General features: G+C 44.3%; 1 protein-coding gene and 1 long non-coding RNA gene across 2 annotated transcripts in view; one reads left to right on the top strand and one right to left on the bottom strand.

The window, feature by feature from the left end:
- The window catches only part of LOC141572272 (uncharacterized), a 44880-nt gene extending 27451 nt beyond the window's left edge, over positions 1-17429 (top strand). The window contains exon 3 of the long non-coding RNA XR_012497596.1: positions 12537-17429. This is a non-coding gene — a long non-coding RNA (uncharacterized LOC141572272). The remainder of the gene's footprint in view (positions 1-12536) is intronic.
- Positions 1225-8054, bottom strand: FAM111B (FAM111 trypsin like peptidase B). The gene is made up of 3 exons (XM_074336427.1): positions 7259-8054; positions 5315-5471; positions 1225-3474 (listed from the first exon to the last, which is right to left on the bottom strand). Exons 2-3 carry the CDS (start codon positions 5393-5395, stop codon positions 1390-1392), a joined length of 2166 nt encoding a protein of 721 aa, XP_074192528.1. The 5' UTR covers positions 5396-5471; positions 7259-8054; the 3' UTR covers positions 1225-1389.
- Positions 17430-20581: the final 3152 nt, after the last annotated feature.

Genomic DNA, 20581 nt, shown 5'->3' with positions numbered 1-20581 from the left:
AAGCTGAATAGGAGCAGGTGCCTTCCATATCGGGTGCTATGTTTGAAAAGTTGGCCAGGGTAGGAGGGGTATAGTTTACCGGTGATGATGGTGACCACCCCCTTGTAACTTATGGAAAAATAGATGTTTATGTATAAATTGATGGTGTCATTGGAAAATCGTGAAAGCGTCTTCTAACTTGGCCTAATGTAAAATATACACTGAGAACTACAACCACTGTCCAAAATCCAGGTGGTCTGTGGAGTTTGGAGACAGTAAACTTTAAAAGCATAGTTGTGAAAACAACATGAAAAAAGAAACAAAAGAGGAAAAACTGTGATAGTTTTATCAAATCACGGTTGTTACTTAAATCATCCGAAAGTGGTATAGGTGCTGTTATACTCGTATATCCATAGGTGGAGAAGAATTTACTGTACAAGGGGAATTGTTGATTTTCTTTCCTTTGTAGAATCCGGAGATGTGAAAAAAGTATTAGGAGCAAGAGGCAGTAGAGAGAGAAAAAGGGCCTGTGGAAAGTGTCTACCATCCCTGGGGACAGAGAATGTGCCCTGGAATGGGACATCCCTTAAGGAGCGCGCTTGCATGTACCATTGGCACTAGGCACCCTGGAGGCCATAGTAAGGAGTCTGGATACCGAGCAAGCTGATGACTAGACACTGACACTGACCGTGCCCACGCTACAATCTCCACACGCTCACCCTATGACTTAGTTTGCCAGAAGATGAGGCAGAAGGAAATTCTCATTTCTATCTTCCAAATGACATGCATGTGCATCATCAGTTCAAGGAATCCGATTTATATCCGGACCCTTCACTGCAAATTTGACTGAGGCAATTAGCTTTTAGCTTTCTAGACTCTGAACATGAGAGGGTGGGGATGGAGACTAAACGCGTCACTCCTTCCATCTGCCAGAGAAACGCTGAACTAGAGGGCAGAACTGAAAAGCTGGGATTCTCTATTGGTTTTTGCAATAGAGGCTGCTGTGACAGGTGACATAGAAGGGGAACAATTAAGATTACCAAGAATTTGGGGGTTTAAAGGAAAAATACACCTTTGTTCCTTAACTCTAAAGGTGCATTTCCCCATTGAACAAGAATCACTTCACCAGTTATGAAGTTGGGATGGAGGTACCACCCCAGGCATTCAGGAAGGTACATACCACATTCTTTGTAGTTGTATTTTACGTGAGGCTTGAGATTGTCTGACATAAAAAGAGGAAGCCAGTGAGAAAAACAACAACTATTTATTTGAGCTCTCATATGTGTTTTGCACAGCCACATGACTCTCTAACAGTTTTCTATGAACAAAGTGTATTCATCATACTTTAAGGAAGCAGAACCAGGTACTTTAAATTATGGGCATATTTTCTTGAAAACACCATGTTTTTTTCTAGTGTTCCATGGGTTCCTTCTGATCATTTTCAATCGATGACTCTTGTTTGTTGTTTTTGTCTTCATTGAGGATCTCGTTTTTCTCTTCCATTAACGATTTATACAAGGCCTCATTTTTTTGTTTAACATCACTAAGGATTGATTCTATAGAATAGCCAAATTCCACAAGGGGATGAACCATAGCTCCTTGTTTATAAAAATGCCCGACGCTGTGCAGAGCGACCAGTTCGCCAAACGCATTAAACACTGGGGAGCCAGAGGACCCGGTGGAAAAACAGGTATCGTAACTAAGCGTGTCAGTACTCGAGGCCTCTGATAGGAAGCTTCTTTGGGTAAACATAGGGAAAGCATTGTAAGTGGCAGTCTGATGTGCTACATGTTGGTAATGCTCTGGGTACCTCCCTGACCGTTCATTTAGAGGAACCACAGCACACCCATCTATTTTCTTGATCTGGCCTTCTGGGTGACCAATTATATAAATCAAACCACAAGGTGGCAGAGGGGAAACTTGCCGGAACAGGCCAGGAGGAAACCCATTTTCTTTTTCACTTAGTTTTAAAATGGCATAATCTAGAGATCCTTCAGACATTTTCAATTCTGGCTCAATGGAAAACCATTCGACAGCACAAGGGCTGAAATTTTTATAAGTGAAAGTTACCTTTGCACATTTGCTTATTATATCTGGCCACAAACTTGGAACCGTGCCTTCTCCCACCATAAGGTGCACAACATGTCGACAGGTGAAAATATAACCACCATTGAAGACAAAGCAAGTAGCATTGCCTTCCCTTCCATTATTGTTCCATTTCATGAACCCAACTGACTTACTAAGATGAATAAGATGTTCACAGGTTGCAACTGAAGTAGAATTTTCAGTCTCTTTTGCAAAGTACTTTTTAAATGTGTTGAATTGTTTAAACGGTGACAGTTTTTTTCTACTCTGTTCCTCCTGAAAATACTCTGTCATCCACCGTGCCTGTTCCCTAAAATTTGGATATTGCTCCATGAAACCTTTGTCCAAACTTCTTCCTAAATTCTTTAGCCAGAGATCAGTTTCCCCTCTCTGGAGATCCTGATTATGAGTAGATGACATATCCAGATGGGGCCTTTGCCTAACTTGTGAGTTTTGTTTCCTGTTGAAATCATTACTTCCAATCAGGGAACTTGTCCGGCATTTTTCATCTTCAATATCATGACTTAGACTTTGAGGTACGAGAGCTGTTTCTCGGTTGTGTTCTTCATCTTCAGTCTCTCCGTCTTTCTCTAGTTCATGGACCTCGATTTCATCAGTGGCATTTTCATTCTCCTGTTTAATTTTCTGATGAGTACCTTTCCTGACAGATAGCTTTTTAAAAATGTCCATTTCTAAGATTTTCCCAGATACTTCCTCAACCTTGGACTGTTTTCCATGAATGTTCTTATGACCATCCATTAGGTTCCACCGTAATTCTTCCAGGTCAGACCGGAATCGGCCGTCTTTGCATAGGGCTTCTTTGAGAGTCTCACCCTTCGGGGCATAGATACAAAGTGTACTTCCCTTTACATGAAGTTCCATGATCTTAAGAATCTTCTTTATTGTCTTCCCAATAGCAACAACGTGAAAAAGAATGCATTCAATGTCTGGATTTTCACACAGGCGTAATATCTGATCACCTTCTTCGTGGTTACTCTTTTTTTGACTAACTGTAATTTGAAGGTGAGAACCTCTAGGTAGGCACTTGAGAGGCATTCCTAAGTTTATGTAGCCTTGAATTGTTTTTTCTTCATAAGCCATGATGATCTTATTAAAATGATTCTGCATCTTTTCACTGAAATGTTCATTTGCTCTCAGAGCTGAGTAGATATTCTCATTGAGTTCACCATATGCGGTAAACACACTCCGGTCTGTTTTCCCAGAACTTTCATTCAAAGTAAAGGTGAAATGACATTTTTCACTGATGCTCATATTTAGGTTCTGCATTTTAAGGGTCGCTTCATGCTCACTGATTTCACTTCTAAGTTGACTGGAGCCGCTACACTCTCTTCTGTCAGACAGAGAATGACCAACAGTTGTGCCAGAACATGTCTGCTTCGTGACAGTATCCTTAAGAAAGGAAAGATTAAACTCTTAATACCAATTGCCCTTAATAACAATGTTTCATGTTTTTCTAATTGTGACATAATAGCTATGCTGGATGAAAATTACATAATATAATGGGTGCCGAATAATGGTGGAAAATGTCAATCATTATTCCATCACCAGAGATAACCATTCTCCGTTTTCTTTGCTTCTATTATTCTATGTATGAGTTCACTTTTCACACAACGATTTATCAGTGCTTTCTCACGTCATTAAACAACCTTTGAAAACACAATTTGATTCTCTCTAAAATTCTTCTAATCTTCTCTTCTCTTGCTGTTTAGATTATTTCCAATTTTTTCGTACTTTAAATGTATCAAGCATTTCTCCACAATAAGTGAATGATTTCTCTAGGCCAGATTCCCAGCAGTGAAAAAACTGGGACTAAGGTTATACATGTACTTCACAAGAGGTCTACTGCCAAACTGCTGTCCAGGAAAGTGGCATCAATTCACCCTGCTGTCCAATGGCATCAACCAAATGGGTGACTCCTCAAAGCATTTCAGTGTTATGATGTTAAGTGTTAGCCAATTGATGAAATGTCAACTGATTTGAGTGTTTTTAAAATCTGCATTTACTTACTTTCTAATAAAGCTGGACTTAGTTAATACATCTTTTGGACATTTGAGACAACACCTTTACAAACTTCCCATTAATGATCTGTTTATTTTCTGTTCTGTACATGGCTCCAACAGCATAAGGAAATATGATAAAATACTCTCTAAATCACAGGATTGGGTAGATATTCATATGCAAATAGATATTCATATGCAAACAAATATACATACTCATATACAAACACACAAACATTCTTCTCTCTGCACTCTAAAATACCTCATTCATATCTCGGTTTAGTATCATCATTTTGCCTATTTTTGAGTATAATCCTGTGCTGGTCAAAAACTGGACTCTGGAGATTGACATCTGGGTTCAAAATCCTTGCTCTGAAGTCCATTACTTTTGAGACTTTAAGAACGTTGGATTTCAGTTTTCTCATTTGTAAAATAGGGGTGGTAATAATATCGATCGCATGGAGTTGTATTAAACGTTCAATGAGATAACCCATAAGAAGTGAAAGTGCTAATTCCTGGTACACAGTAATTTCTCAGTAAAGATTAACTGTTATGATTTTCGCCTATCTATATTTCCAGGGATTTGAGGTGTCTCTACTGTTCATTAGCCACCTTGTCTAACAAGGCATTCTTTGCATTAATTCATATACTATCATTTCATTTTACACAAGCAGTGGCATGGATATTGTCCCCAAATATATTTTGAACAACACAAGAAAAGGAATTATAACTGCCATTTTTTTTTTTTTAAGGAGGGCGCAGTTCACAGTGGCCCATGAGGGGATCGAACTGGCAATCTTGGTGTTACTGTGTTTTCCCGAAAATAAGACCTAGCCAGACCATCATCTCTAATATGTCTTATGGAGCAAAAAATAATATAAGACCCAGTATTATATTATATTATATTATATTATATTATATTATATTATATGACATTATATATTATACTATACTATACTATATTATATTATATTACATAAGACCTGGTCTTATTTATATCAAAAGAAGACCAGGTCTTATATTAATTTGTGCTCCAAAAGACACATTACAGCTGATGATCTGGCTAGGTCTTATTTTCAGGGAAACATGGTATTAGCACTACGCTCTAACCAACTGAGCTAACCAGACACCCCATAATTGCCATTCTTTATGAGCCATCAACCTACAGAATCCCTGTGTAGACCTCTGGTTAGAGTGCTGTTCCACCCAAGAGTTGTAAAAAGTAGACATACCTCTGCGACTTCACGTCTGGTACTCTGGTCATTTTCAGCAGCACTGAATGACTCGTTCTCTTCACACTTTACGGAAGTCATGATGAGTTCCAAGAGAATATAACTCACTTGCACTATCAGCCAAGATGGAGAAACAAGGACTGGGTTTATCCTCCAACTGGAAATGATGAAAACAATTGAAGACAGGATATACAAAAGGACAACTTTCAAACACTGAACATCAGGCAGCTCAGAACTGTGATCTCTGATCCCTAAGAGAGGGAAATCAAAAGAGGCAAGCCTGACAGCTGTCTAGCTGACTGACTCGGGAGCCTTTCCAGGCCATATCTCACGGAGGGGAAACACAACAGAGCCTGGCGGTTTCCTTAGTTAGAAGATAAGCTGAGAGTTGTGGGAAGCCCAGGTGGCTGGAGTCTGTAGGGCACAGTACTAGAGAGGAGAGAGCAGCAGCTGCAGAGACAGGCGGAGAGTCGATCTGTGGTGGGCACCCCTTGAAATTTCAGCTAAGTATCTGTCAGTGCGTGACAGTGATGAAACTATTGGAAGCCAGGGGAAGAGCCCTCCACTGTCCACTCAAAGGGAAAGCTGGAACAATTCTGACGCTCATCCAGGCTGAGAATAGTTTCTGTTCTCAAAACTCAAACTAGAAAACTTCAGAATTCATGAGCTATCAAGCAGAGTATTCAGAAAGGTGTTGCCTCCACAGCCCACAAAAGTAGCCCTCGGGGGAAGGCTGCTCTGGTGCCACCTGATAAACTTGAAATTCCAGTCATACAAGGATAACACTGATTCCTAGGAGAGGAACTGTGGGTGAGAACAAAGTTAGAGCATATGGCTAGGAATATAAGCATTTCTAGCACCCTCAAAATATGAGACTAACCAAGCTCGATATCCAATCAAAAACTTTCAGGCATAAAACAGAAGCAGGAAAATATGGTCCATAATGAGGAGGGAAATCAATGAATGGGAACAGATCTAGGAGTGTCACCTAAAGCAGAACTCGTAGATGAGAACATTAAGGCAGTATTACATTGGATTTTGGGCCAAATGGAGTGATAGGGATGGGATTTACCCTTCATCTGAAAACAAAAGAAGACAAAATGGACTAAATATGTGAAACAGTGGCGGGCAAGGAACTGGGCATCATGCATTAAGGACAGCAACAAATGAAGTACAGCGAGTGGTTACTCGGGGTGTCTGCCTGGAGAGACACCAAGCCAGGGTGCAAGGTGGGCAGCCAGGCGGAGCCCGTTGGAATTCCTGCTTTGAGGAGATAGAGCTGAGAGACCGAGGTGGCAAGAGTTCACAGGACACAGAGGGAGACACCTGCACAGAGAGAGCACTGGGGATACCTGCAGAGGGCTGTCTCAGGTGTGCTTCTAGAACTGGCAGAGTAGGCCTGGTGAAAACTACCTAAGGCCAGGAAAGAATCCCCACCTTTCAACAAACAAACAAACAAACAAACACCATCGGAGGATAACTTCCCTCAAACCCTCTCCCTACATCTCACATGGGCACCTCAGTTTCCTCAGGCAGGAGCTTGGCTCAGACCAAACTTTGTGCCTGTAAATTACCCCCTGGCTTGTTAAAAAGGAAGAAACCAGACTCCTTCCCTCAAAAATCCTGGTTCAGTACCACCTGGGTTCAGTTTAGGAATTTGCACTTGAACGCCCAGAATCCTCCCCCCCTCCCCTCCTCGCAAATGAGCACAGCATATTGGTTGCATCAGCTAGCTAGACTGTCTCCAAGTGTCTTTCCAGAAGTAAAACTCCTGATTTTGAAGCTGGGGAGCAGGAAGGGGATTCCCACAATGGGAAGCTGCTATCGCTCCCGCCCCCCCCCCCCAACCTCCTGGGGTCTGGGCTGAGGTCCTTCTGCCTGGTGCCCTCTCCAAACACCCCCTAAGAGCTCCAGGTACAACTCAAGTCCAGAAGAACAACTCACAGAGGCGGAGAGCCTGCCTAACGGTGCCGGTGACCGCCGCACTGGGATTCCCAGGCGCTGCGAAGATGGCGCTCGGCGGGCTGTGACCGCCCGGGAACTTCTCCCTCTCAGCTGGTGATTGAAAACCCGCGCTCGTGACGAAGCAGCGTTTCTGGCCAATGGACGGCGAGGTTGCGGCAACCAAGTGGCGGGGAGGGGAAGGACTGGCGGGGAGCCCAACACGCGGGCTGAGGAGTCGAAAGGCCGGGCTCAGGGACGCGCCCGCCCACCGGTCCTAGCGGTCGGGACCATCCCGCTGCGTCCCACTCATCCCCTCACTGGGCACACTCGGTTCACCGCCTGCTTCTGCGTCCAGGACAAACTTTGAGCACTCATTTCCCTCCATCTCTTCCCCGCCCACCCGCGTCCGCTGCCGTCGCGTGATAAGCTGAGCGAGCGGGGCGGGAGACTGAGCAGCAAGCACCCTGCGCCTCCCGGGGCTGTGATTGCGCAGGGGGCTCGCGGAGCGGGAACGGCGCGCCCCGCGTCTGGCGTGGCGGGGCCAATAGCCCTGTCCCCTGGTGCTTGGTGCTCGGCCATCGCAGCCCTTCAGGAGCTGCGCGGTGGGCGGTGGGCGTGGGAAAGACATCCCGGGCCAGAACCTGTGGTCGCTGCGGAGCCACACAGAGACCCCGCCTGTCATCCTGAGGCGTCTGTCCTTGCGGTGAGCTTCACCAGCTTCCAGCTGCAGAAATGGCTCAAAGCAGACAGCAAGCAGCCTGCTCCCGCGGTGGGGTCTAGAGGAAACTGAGCTCCCACCGCTCCCCAACTCTCCCCATCCTCTCCCCCCTGCCCCCTGCCCCTGCCCTGGCAAATGGGCCAGCTTCCAGGAGAGGCTGACTCACATCAGAATGGGAGGAGGAAGAGGAAGAGGCCCCCACTGGCACTCCTGGATGCAGATCTTGACCCTCCTGATGGAGGGCTCCAGAGTCAGGCGTCTCCAAACTGCTGAGCAAAACTGCTTTGCAAGAGGCTTGAGAAAACACTTACTGTTTAAGAACCTGAATAGGAGCAGGTGCCTTCCATATCGGGTGCTATGTTTGAAAAGTTGGCTGGGGTCGGAGGGGTATAATTTACAGGTGATGATGGTGACCACCCCTTTGTAATTTATGGAAAAATAGATTTTTATGTAAAAGTGATGGTGTCGTTGGAAAATCGTGGAAGCGTCTTGTAACTTGGCCTAAGGTGAAATATACACTGAGATCTACAATCACTGCTCTAATTCCAGGTGTCCTGTGGTGTTTGGAGACAGTAAACTTTAAAAGTATAGTTGTGTGGCCATTGACCTCACCAGCTAACCCGGGCCACAGCCAGCCCTTGCTGCCCACCAGGTCCAGCCTGGTGTCCTGTAGGAAAGATATTGAGGAAAATTTGCCTACACTCGGTGGTGTTAACTTTTGTCTATTAGCTTTTGTCTGTTCCTGCATGTGAGGTAATGGTTAGCTTAGGGTTAAAAGAAGTCTGTGCTTTGATTAGGGGGTGAGTAAATCCCCTCTTTGATCTCCTGTCCTCCTGAATAGGGGAGATATGAGATCATGTTGTTTTCTGTCTGTTTCATCCAAATCAGCAGATGAAGTGAAGAAGTAGCTACGTTGTATTCAGGATGACGTGACAGGCACATCACCAGGCCTTGTTGCTTAACCAGATGAACTAGCCCTTCAGCCAGATGGGCAGCATTCGTATCATTGACTGCCAGACCCTCCAGGAGCAGTCTAGTCCTTGAGAAGGGAGGATGGAACACAAAACTTGGCTCTGGGGTGCATCTAAAGAGAGATATAAGACAGACCTCAGGTGGATTGGATTGGATTGATTGCTGTTTCAAGAGATTACTATTCAGGAGATTTGCTGTTTCAGGGCTGTTTTTCAGCATTAGATTGTTCCAGAGTAAGAGATTGCAACTTACCTGACTGGACAGTAGAGACTTCTTGTGTTGGTGAATTGTCATCATTTTAGCATCTTTGGGAACTTGTGAGCATTTGCTGCTAATCACGAAGCTGGCAGAAGAATGCAAATTGGAAGTTCCCACCCCGTGCAGTTTTCCAAAGTGGAGGGTTCTCCGGGTCCAGACAAGTGGGAGAGCACTGTGGGGAGCAGGAATCCCCCAGGCCTTGAGGCTGAGAAGGATGAGGGCACAGGACCTACAGCTGCCAGCACCAACTGTGATTCCCATTGTCTATTTTCTGTATTCCAGTAGAGTTTGACACATAAAAATAAATAAATAAATAAATAAATAAAGTATTGTTGTGAATATAATATGAAAAAAGAGGAAAATTTTTTTATAGTTTTATCAAATCATGGTTGTTCCTTAAATCACCCTAAAGTGGTTACAGGTGACTGGGTCCAACATATATCCATAGGTGGAGAACCAATTATTGCATTGCATTAGAGACCTTGCTGATTCGTTTTCCTTTGTAGGATCTGGAGATGTTAAAAATTTATGAGAAGTAAGAGGTGGTAGAGAGAAAAAGGCGCTGTGCAAATTGTCTGACATCTCCGGGGACAGAATTTGCCCTGCAATGGAACATAACCTTAAGGAGGGGTTGTACGTGCTATGGGCACTAAGTACCTTGTAGGACTTAGTAAAGAATCTGGATTTTATTATAAATGTGACATTTATTATAAACAGAAGGCCATGATGGGCAATTCAGAGCCTGTTACAGTGACACATGTTGATTGGCATACTTAACACCAGGTGCAACGGCAATCAGGTGTATGACAGAGAAGTGACCTTGTAGACAGTTACTTTCTAGAGCTTTTCTTTCCTTTAGGTCTGACCTACTTCAATTTCTCTATTGGCTCCTAAGCCTCTGAGTTCACGTTAATTTTCACAGTTGTCTACTGTGCAGCATTTTGCTCCTGAAGAGAATGAGAATACTCAAGATTCAAGTGAAGTCTTTTTTTTTTTTTTTTTTTTAAGAATTTTAGTTTTTCAATCTAGCTAACATACTTGGTAAAGTATGCCTTCTGTGACATTTCTAAAATAATCATCATTCAAATTTGAATGTTTCTGAAATACATTTGCTCCTAATAGTAAAATATGATAAAATTCTAACATTATTAGTAGTAACAGTAAGGATAATGGCGTAATGGAAAGAGCTGCAGCATTTGAATTAGGATCTCAGTCTACAGACTCAAGTGTCACTCTTTAGTTCCATGACCTTCGGAATCGGCTTCACCTGAAATACTTTTTCGCACCTGAAAGAGGGATATCACCACCTTCCCCCCCCCCCCTCCGGGTGGCTGTTCACATAAAATGAGATAATGTACCTAGCACAGTACCTGCCACAATTGGATGTTATTTTATTTAAACAGCCACCTGGAGGGAGGGAATGGTGTCACAATAAATACTTCCTTCATTCAATGGGATGTCCTTCATTTAACATAAAAGACACAGTCACAAGAAGATTTCGGTGTAAGGGAGTCTACACTTCCAGGTCTTCATCAGCATAAAACACTGCAGCTCGTTGGTTCTAACACAAATAATACCGTCACCCTCATTCCGCGTTTCTGAGATATGGATTAAGATGAGGGTCTCTGCATGTGACTCTGCAAGACCTCCATTAAGTCTGCATATCGTCGTATATGAACCACTAAAACATTAACAAGAAAAGGCCACAGTAACTGTGCTATAACGTCTGGATGCATTTATGCTGCTAACAGAGCTCCCTTGGGGTACAGAAAAAAAAAAAGGAGTCAAATTAGGCCCAACTCCAAACGACTCTTCAATAAATCAAGAGAGTGATGCTGTCTTATCCTTCCTTAAACGCAAACAGCACGGTATTAAAATCCATTAAAAAACTTCAAGATTGAAACATCACACAACTAGCACTGATGCCGCTAATACTTTTTAGAAAGCCTGCGCAGGACAGCACCATGGGCATCACCAAAGATATGTAATGCAAGCCGTTCGCGGAAAACATAGGCGAGAGGAGGAAAACAGATTCATTTCGGTGTTCTACACACAAGACGCGGCGAACCGCTTTCACGATCGCGGCCGCTACCACCACCCACCCACAAGCATCTGAAGCAATTCCGGGCTTTACAACCGGATGTCAAAAAGAAGACCACCTTGCTGGCATTAGGGGGCAGAGCCGGACGCTCTTCTGCTCCCTTTCTGGGGGTCACAGCTCCAACATCGGTGCTGCGCGGGGTGCGGCGCACCCCCGCTCCTGGGGTCCGCCACCCGCGCCCCGCCCCGCCGAGAGCGAGGGCCCATCCCCCTAGGGTCGCAAGCTACACCCAAACCTCCACCGGCCCGGGGGCCCCGCCCGAAGTCCCAGGCGCGCGGACCGCAGCGAATCCCAGGGTTGGGGTGCGGCTGCCCGGAAAGCGGGGGTGGGCGGTCGGCTGCGGACACTCACCGCGCTACGCGGTAGGCGCCCTCGCCCAGGTACGAAAGTTAGTGTGACGCGGCCCCACGTCTAACACTTGCGGCGGGACCATCTCCCGGCCCGCGCTGGGCTCCACGCTCCGCGGCCGCCGCTCGTCCTACGCCGCGCCTCCGGGAGGGACCGCGCCGCCGCCTACCGGGAAGGAGCAAGGAGGGAACCACCCAAGAAAGCGGGAGAGCCCATGGCAACCGGGACGGCTGCCTGCCTGATTCTTGGGTAGTTTGTTTGTTAGTTTTTAAACATGGATTCTGGGAATTAATCCAGATATATTTAAGTTCAGTAGGTCTGCGGTGAGGCTCAGTAATCTGCACCTTTTAACAAGGAGAGGCAGGAATAGACCTGCCTGAGAAACTCAGGCCAATGCTTTGCAAAGTTCATGATGCATCAGCATCCTCTGGCAAGCTTGTGGAACCAGTCCTGAGCTCCCTCTGCTGACTCGGTGCAGTTGGACGGTTGCCCAATAACTTGCGTTTCTCAAGAGGTGATGCCAGTGGTGCTGGTGGCCATATTTAATGCCAATTGTTAATTTCATTGGACAAAAACTACTCTAAGTACTTTACAAATATGAACTCATTTTATCCTCATCACAACCATAGGAGGCAGCTACAGTTAGCCCTATTTCAAAGGAAACTGGCCATACAGATAAACAATTGGCCTCAAGACACAAAACCATTAGCAGAGCCAGGATTAAACCCAAGCAGCCAGGCAGAGTGACCTTAGCCCCTAATCATAGCTTCTCTGTTGTTCAAATCAGGCTCCACGACCGCCCACCCCAGCACTTCCCAGCCTTGCTCCCTTCCAATCTCGCTTTCCGCCGCACTCATCTGTCCTTCTGTGACCTCCCTCAGCGCCTGAGGCTCCCTTATTCGCAGCTCCTGGGAGAGAGATCACCGCGGGTAGTCCCCTTCCAGAACCGCCATGGCACTTGCGAACAGACCCCCTAAGAACAGCGCCCCGCCCTGGGGCCAGCAGTATCTGCCAGCTTTTTCACAGCGGATAGAGTTCTGGAAGTGGCCTGCAGATGGGGCCAGAAGATAACCTTGATGTACCGGGGTAAGATTGACATTCATGATGCCGAATGGCAGCACAGTGTTGCTTTGCCCACTCTTTTTAAAAATATTTTTTTCATTTATAGTTGACATTCAATATTATATTAGTTTCAGGTGTATAGCATACTGGTTAGACATTTCTATAACTTACAAAATGACCCCCCCATAAGTCTAATGAACCCCCACTTACCCTGTTTCCCGGAAAATAAGACCTAGGCGGACAATCAGTTCTAATGTGTCTTTTGGAGCAAAAATTAATACAAGATGGTCTTATTTTACTATAATATAAGACTGGGTGTTATATTAATTTTTGCTCCAAAAGACGCATTAGAGCTGATTGTCTGGCTAGGTCTTATTTTCGGGGAAACACGGTAGCACCATACATAGTTATTACAATATTATTGACTATATTTCCTATACTGTCTACATCCTCATGACTATTTTGATTCTCTGGCACCCAAGAGTTTCCTACCCCTTTAGGGGGCCACGTTTGTGGCATGGAATGGAGACATGGATGTAGGAGATGTTTCATCATGTGCTCGCTGAAGGTGTACACTTTTGTCCAAGGTTGCTATAGCTCATGTTGGCTCAACCCTTTATTTCCAATTTACTTTCCTCTGGGCAAATCTGTCTTTCCATCACTCTGGGTTCTTGGGGTTTTTGTAAAAGGCATTGTGGTGGCAAATCCAGTGTGCCCAGGAAGTGCCCCAGAGGGTTGGGGAGGGAGGGAGAAAGCCTTGCCTAGAGCCTCCTGAAATCTCTTGGGCCTAGGGTGGGAGTAAGGGGAAGATGGTTCACGCTTCTTCTGGTTCCTACATTCTTGCAATCCTCAGGGCCCGCCCTTCCCTCTACCCCAGTTATCTGCAGTCTTTCTCTGCCTTTTGTGAGGAATAACACATTTTCAGTCCCCACCACAGCAGGTAGCAAAGGTAAAGTTCTGATATGCAAAGACATCCAGTAAGACTGAGTTATAGTTCAGAGAGACTCTGATGTTTGTCTCTCTCAGCATCTTCTCACTAATGGCATTTGTTGTGTTGTAGAATATATTTTGTACAGATATTTTCTATCTATGTTTTCGCAGCAACTAAGCAGTTCAGTGTTCATATATAACAAGATTGTCTGATCTGGCCTAAACTAAAAGTGTTACCCTTAGATATACTTCTCATGAATAATTTTAAGGAGGTCAGTGAGCATGCTCAGAAAGGGATTCAAAAAAGCCCTACAACATATGAGTTTGGGGCACAGGGAGATAAAAGTTTGGGCTAAGTTTAGGTGAGCTTAGGGGCCAAAGAGGAAAGCAGTGTGTGTGTGTGTGTGTGTGTGTGTGTGTGTGTGTGTGTTGGGGTGGGAGCTGGTGGACAGACTAAAGGCTGCTAGAGAGGTGCCACGATCTCCCCTGGGCAGGCCAACTGCTCTGAATGGTTGGTGACCTTACTGGTTTTTAAACATTTTTATTATCACCCCTTGGCATCATTGTTAAAGTTTTTTAAAATCTCACTCCTGGACTAGAAGCCAGAAGACCTAATCTCCTTACTTGGATTTGCCTCCAAAGAAAGGAGTGAACAGGATAATTGAACACCCTGTCCTCACATGATCCGAGTCCGCTCCTAGACACAGGAGCCACAGGCACCTAGGAGTTGACCCTGGACTGAATTTCTTCCTGAACCCGTTTCTTGAACTAAAGATAAATGAGGAGTCTTGCCCAACTGCCAGTTTCTGTGTAATACAAGGATAACATCCTGCAAACCTGCACAGAGAGATTATCTGTTATATGATTTATAACGAGTGAGCTATTTACAGATCCCTGAAGAGCTAGTGTGATCAGCAAGGTATAAAGTTGAGTGTGCAGACAGACATGCACTAGCTTCTCCGTATTGAGATGGTGCGACCAAGCGTGCTCCGTGTTAGGCCTGGGCCTGGAAGTCACTCCTGGATCAGTGCAGTTCTCCTGATGAGAGCGCATATGCTCTGCCTGCTCTTCGCAGTCCTCATTTTATCACCTTGGAGTTGGGTTAAGTCCTGTTTTATCCTGTGCTTTTAATTGTTAATCCACATTTGAAACCCCCATTGCTAATCTGCTTCTGACTAGCTGCATGACCTTGAACAGGATACCTTCTTTCTTTGATTCTCCGTGTCCTCATGTGTAAAATGGAGAAAATAAAATTTGGTCAGCCTAAAACGTGGGGTCCCTGAGGGTCAATGAAAGATATTTGTGGGTTTGGAAGACTTCAGAAATCGTATTGGTAACCTACTCACATGTAGAAAATACTGGAGAATTCTAACCAAACATCAAGTGAATGGGAGCCGAAGGCCTAAGATAGGAGCAGATAAAAATGAGAGGAAAAAGATCTGGCAAATTATGTACCTAGTTAAATCTAAATGGACAGTGATAGACTCTTTGAGAATGTATAATTAAAGATTTAAAGAAGGATTCTTTAAATAGAAGTGACTCACTGCAAGGGAAATTCTATGATATTGGAACTGAAATATCCAGTGTTTGGGCTCAGAGGGACCAGGTTAGAGGAGTAGAGGTATTTTGTCTCACTCATCACACTCACTCTTCTGGATGTGAGGAGGGAGAAAGTGGGGGGATGAATCTTTTGGGAAGATATAGTCTTATTGGGGTGCAAGAGGGAAGCAGAGGGAGAATAGCTGGTACTTTATTTTGTATAAGAGTAGAGAAATTTGAGTTCCGCTATGAGCACTAAGAAAAATACTATTGACTGAATAAAGAGTTAATAAGGGAATATGATAGATAAGTGAATTCATATGATTTCTTAGTTGAGGCAATATCTCCTTATACAAAACACATTATTGTTTGAACAGGCACAGCCCACTTTTCAAAAGAAAAAAAGAGTATACACGGGAAGTCAATTCATTTTCACCACATTCTCTAGACACTACCTTTGCAAAGATGACCTGTGACTATACGAGCATGATGCATAGTCACACTGTACAGTCACTGAATGGACATCACTCATTCATTGGAACCTCAGGAGCTGGAGCCCACTCAACGGCACATAACCACAACATACAAGCGTAACTCCTTTTCAATATATTTTCACAGCAACTGAATAGTTCAGTGTTCATACATAATAAGATTGGCTAATCTGGCCTAAAATAAAAATGTTACCCTTTCTCATGAATAATTTTTAGGAGGTCAGTGAGCATGCTCAGAAAGGGATTCACAAAAGCCCTACAACACGAGTTTGGGGCACAGGGAGATAAAAATTTGGGCTAAGTTTAGGTGAGCTCAGGGGCCAAAGAGAATAGCAGTGTGTGTGTGTGTGTGTGTGTGTGTGTGTGTGTGTGTGTGTGTTGGGGTGGGGGCTGGTGGGCAGACGAAAGGCTGCTAGAGAGGTGCCATGATCTCCCCTGGGCAGACCAACTGCTCGGAATGGTGGTGACCTTACTGGTTTTTAAACATTTTTATTATCACCCCTTGGCATCATTGTTAAAGTTTTAAACATCTCACTCCTGGGCGCACAGGCTAGGTGACAAGGCAAGGCTTGGCTGCCAAGAACTTCCATTTGACTGTCCCTAAATTTTCCCTGTGGTAACAGGAACTCCTTCGGGGTAAGGAAAGAAGCAATGGCTCCGTTTGACCTACTGTTTCTTCCCTGTACCCTAAAAAGGCACAGCAAGTTCACCTTTAGAGACAGGCCATTGGGGTCAGCTTTAGTGCTGCCCATAACTCCTGAACTGAGGCCTTCAGTCAGGTAAAAAAAAAAAAAAAAAGACTGTTTTCTGTGTCAAGGGGAGATGCATATGGAAAGCCTGAGACTTGGGTAATAGTTCAGGGGACTTAGTGTCCATGCTAAAGCAGGATTGGCCCAGGGTCGTCTGATTGCAAGGGCAACTGTCTGAGGCAAATCCGAGGCAAGTGATACACGTGAGGGGCGGGACCAAGGTAGTGACCTATACATGTCTCTCTGCTTCACAACAATAATGATATGAAGTAATGGAAAAAATGAAAAGGAACAAGAACAAAAAATATTTGCAGCAGTACAGCAAAAACACTATCATTGGGCCAACAATTTTGAGCAGAAAGATAAACCTGGAGGAAACACTTGAGGGCACAGACTGCTATGGAGATAGGAACCGAAGAAATCCTTCAAGTTTGGGGATGACAGAAGTAAGAAATGGGTGGGCGGTGGCCTAGGATATACTTTTATTGTGGTCCACCTAGTCAGCCCTCTTTCTTCCATCCTCATGTCCCCGGTTGTCCTAAGCCACATGACAGCTGTGACATCCACAGGTTAAAGTGGCGAGTGTCACCACTGGGGCTAGAGATGCAGAGCCAGCCCAATAGATAGCCGATGACCACAAGAAGGGACCGGGAGCCTCTAGACTTAGGAACAAGTGCCCACTTGTGGTAGCACACCACTCCCACCCCCCATAGTCCCTGTAGGTCAACTGTGATAGACAAACATACAGAGCAGCAGGCGTTCTCAAATACAAAATAAGTAGATAACCAAAAATCATCAAAATATCAAGTTATAATGATATTGTGTAAATCCAATTTTTTTTTTTTTTTGGATTGGAACAATTTTTTTTTTTTAAATCTACCTGATCTGTTGCTTTGTACCCTGAAAGTATCCTGAATTCTCCCACTATGATTGTGGATTTACTAATTTCTCTTTGTGTGTCTATATATTTTGTGGGTGCTTTGTGTTAGGAAGCTTCATGACCTCTCGTTACCATGGACTCAAAGGTCCGCTTGCCTGCGTGCATCCAGGCCAAAAAAAGACACACACGAGCAGGAGTTTGCAGCAAAGAAAGTAAAGGTTTATTTAAGGAGTTGGTGCCAAGTCTGGAGACACAGGTGAGCTCGTGCTCAGACCCGGCTCCCCAATGGCCTCTAACAGCTGGGTTATAGAAGGGAATCATGGAACCATTAATCATGGTTAATATGGGAGTTGGGGTCATGGGCTGAATGGATTGGTCGGGGCCTAAGGCTAACTGATCATGGCCCCAAGTCCTGGTGTCAGTCATGGCATTGTTCAGTCCGGTTTCCAGGAGATGCAGTCTCTGGGGCCGTTCTGCTGTCATGAGTCTGGGGCTGCAACATAACTGAGGCCAAAGTGTTATCTTTGTTTGATTAAAACTTTACTCTGACATTTGGTGATTCCATCTTGGTCATGGCTGACAGACCTGAAGCTTTACTCTTAAGTGAATTTGACGCTGATGAGATCCTAATGTCCTCAGAGCTTAATGGTTAAAAGGAATGGACACACATGATAGGCACAGGTAGGAGGACCTGGAGAAAGAATGCAAGTGAGTCATGGTTCTATGGGGCTAAACAAAACTAGCTTGGATTAAAGCAGAATGCATGTTAAAGAAAGGAAGTTCACGTGTGGTCACACTCCCTTGTGGGAGGCCTCTGTATTTATCAGGTGTTCACCTAAATTCTGTTTTGTCAGATATTGTTGTTGTTACCTTGCGTGCGGTTTCACATTGTCTAGGGTATCTTTTTAATCCTTCCATGTTGTTTGTTTCAGATGAGCCTTATTGTGGACTTGATGCTGTGTCCCTCCCCAGTCTTCATGGTGAAGCTCTAATGCCCAAGGTGGTGGTATTTGGAGGTGGGGCCTGTGGGAGGTGATTAGGGCGAGATGAGGTCACGAGGATGGGGCCTCCATGATGTCATTGGTGTCCTTCTATGCAATGGAAGAGAGTTCAGAGCTCTCTCTCTGTCCACCATGTGAGGACATAGCGAGATGGCAGCCACCTACAAGCCAACAAAGACACCTACCCTGCTGGCATCTCCGTCTTGGACTTCACAGCCTCCAGAACTGTGAGAAATACATTTCTATTGTTTAAACCACCCAGTCTATGGTATTTTGTTATGGCAGCCCTAGCAAACTAATACATGCTTCTTGGGTTTTATTTTTAACTCAATATACGAGAGACCAGTATTTTAAGAGGTAAATGAATCCATTCACTTTTATTGTGGTTATTATATTTGGGTACTTATTTTTGTCACATTTAAAAGATCTCCTTCCTATTTTCCATGGTTTTCTTGTTGTTTCTTTAATCCAGGTACATGATCAAGTTTGAGAATCACTGTCTTAATGGAGCCATCTAGAGTCAGGTAAAGGAAACTGCCAGGTGATTTGTGCTAAGGTAGCCTGAGCCCCAAACCCTGGATGCATATCCTCTTCTGAATAGAGTACCTGCCTGAGGCACCATTTTTAAATAGGCAAATTTTATTTGCTTTCTCTTTTTTCACTTCTATATTTGCTCCTGCATTTTGAATGCAAGGATGTAACTATTTGCATTTAAACCAAAGCTCCAGATTTTATTTTTTATCTACTTCTCTATCCTTCAAAATTCAAAATGATATCTTTCCTTTCTTTCTCAGACCATGCTTTCATTTGATCAATATAACATCAGCCAGATCTTAGGAGTTTAACAATCTGATTGGACCAATTTTTACTAAGGTGTGAGTGACAACCCATCACAGTCTTCTATGATGCACTGGAGTTTTTTAAAAGCTCATTAACTTACATAATTCTTTAATTGCTGGAATTGCATCCTTTAAAATCATTTCAAATATAAACATTAAATTCAGTGGAGGTTTACTTTTTTACGAAGAGATAGGGGCAAGGATTGGTTAATCACCCAAAGCCAATTTTATTAAGATACTTTTGTTTTATGCAATAGCTGCAGTATCCACAACAGCCTAAGTTCCAGAGGCAGGATTGCAGGGAAGGGCCAAAAGAGGCCATTGGTATGTCTGTACTCTTCCTGATGTTCTTTCTTTCTTTCCTTCTTTCCTTCTTTCCTTCTTTCCTTCTTTCCTTCTTTCCTTCTTTCCTTCTTTCCTTCTTTCCTTCTTTCCTTCCTTCCTTCCTTCCTTCCTTCCTTTTTCAGCTCAGGGATTCTGAATTGGTAATATAAGTTTTCGATGATAAACTGCTTATAATAAGTTCCTGCCATGTGTTCTCTCTTTCATCTGGAAGTTCCCACCACATTTTTTTTTTAGTCTGGTACATTCTTCCAGACTCTTACATCCTCACCTTAGTTGTTACTTCTTTTAGGAACCGTCCTGATACCAGATCTTACCCCTGACACAGCCGTGGCACACACAAAGGGCTGAACAAACAACCAGACTCACAGGAAACACCTTACCGAGGACCAAGCTTCACGAATGATTAGCAAAGGATACACAAAAGGCACTGCAGCAAACACCACCTCCGTAACAGAGGCCCTGAGGCCGTCAGGCTCACTTCTCTAGGTTCATTTTCCACATGGCAGTTGTGGGAAACTGTCTGAGTGGGTGAGGTCAACCTAGGGAAGCCATTTGTTTGGGATTTCACTTTTTATACCTTGCTGGTCACAAACTATGAGACTGACTTCCAGTCTTCAGTGTATTTGTGCATCATAAATCCATAAATAGCAGGTCCATAAATCCATAAATAAACACCCATACAGACTAAGTATATTCTATTGACAATCGAAGTTCCTCATTTGTCTTCCAGATGGTATATTCAATCAATCCAGCTTCATAAAGAGTTCTGACTCCCAGAAGTAAGAAGTGCTTCTGGCTTCCCATTTACAGGTTTGGTGGTAACCCCTGCCTTCCCCACAACCCTTATCATACATTTTGAAAGACTGAATTACCACCACCTCACCCTCCGCCAGACTGTAAGCCCCTCAGGATTGTGGCAGCATCTTTTAAAATCCTATCTGCACGTTGAACAGTGTCGTGCAGGGAGGCCTGCAGGGTCTCTGCTCCTGCTCCCCATACAAGAACGCAGGATATGGTGAGGCCAAAAAGAAACACCCACGGAGCCATAGGTAGGGGAGTCATACCACTACGGTCTCACTGGAGGCTGGGT

The sequence above is a fragment of the Rhinolophus sinicus genome, linkage group LG06 (assembly GCF_036562045.2).
Source record: "Rhinolophus sinicus isolate RSC01 linkage group LG06, ASM3656204v1, whole genome shotgun sequence".
Lineage (NCBI taxonomy): Eukaryota > Metazoa > Chordata > Mammalia > Chiroptera > Rhinolophidae > Rhinolophus > Rhinolophus sinicus.
Note: the sequence above shows the minus strand (reverse complement) of the source record. Positions and strands in the feature narration are given on the sequence as shown.

Coding starts and splice junctions, on each gene's coding strand:
- FAM111B (XM_074336427.1), bottom strand. CDS start 5,395: ATGACTTCCGTAAAGTGTGAAGAGAACGAGTCATTCAGTGCTGCTGAA. Junction 3,475..5,314: donor CCAGACGTGAAGTCGCAGAG/GTATGTCTACTT, acceptor TCCTTTCTTAAG/GATACTGTCACGAAGCAGAC.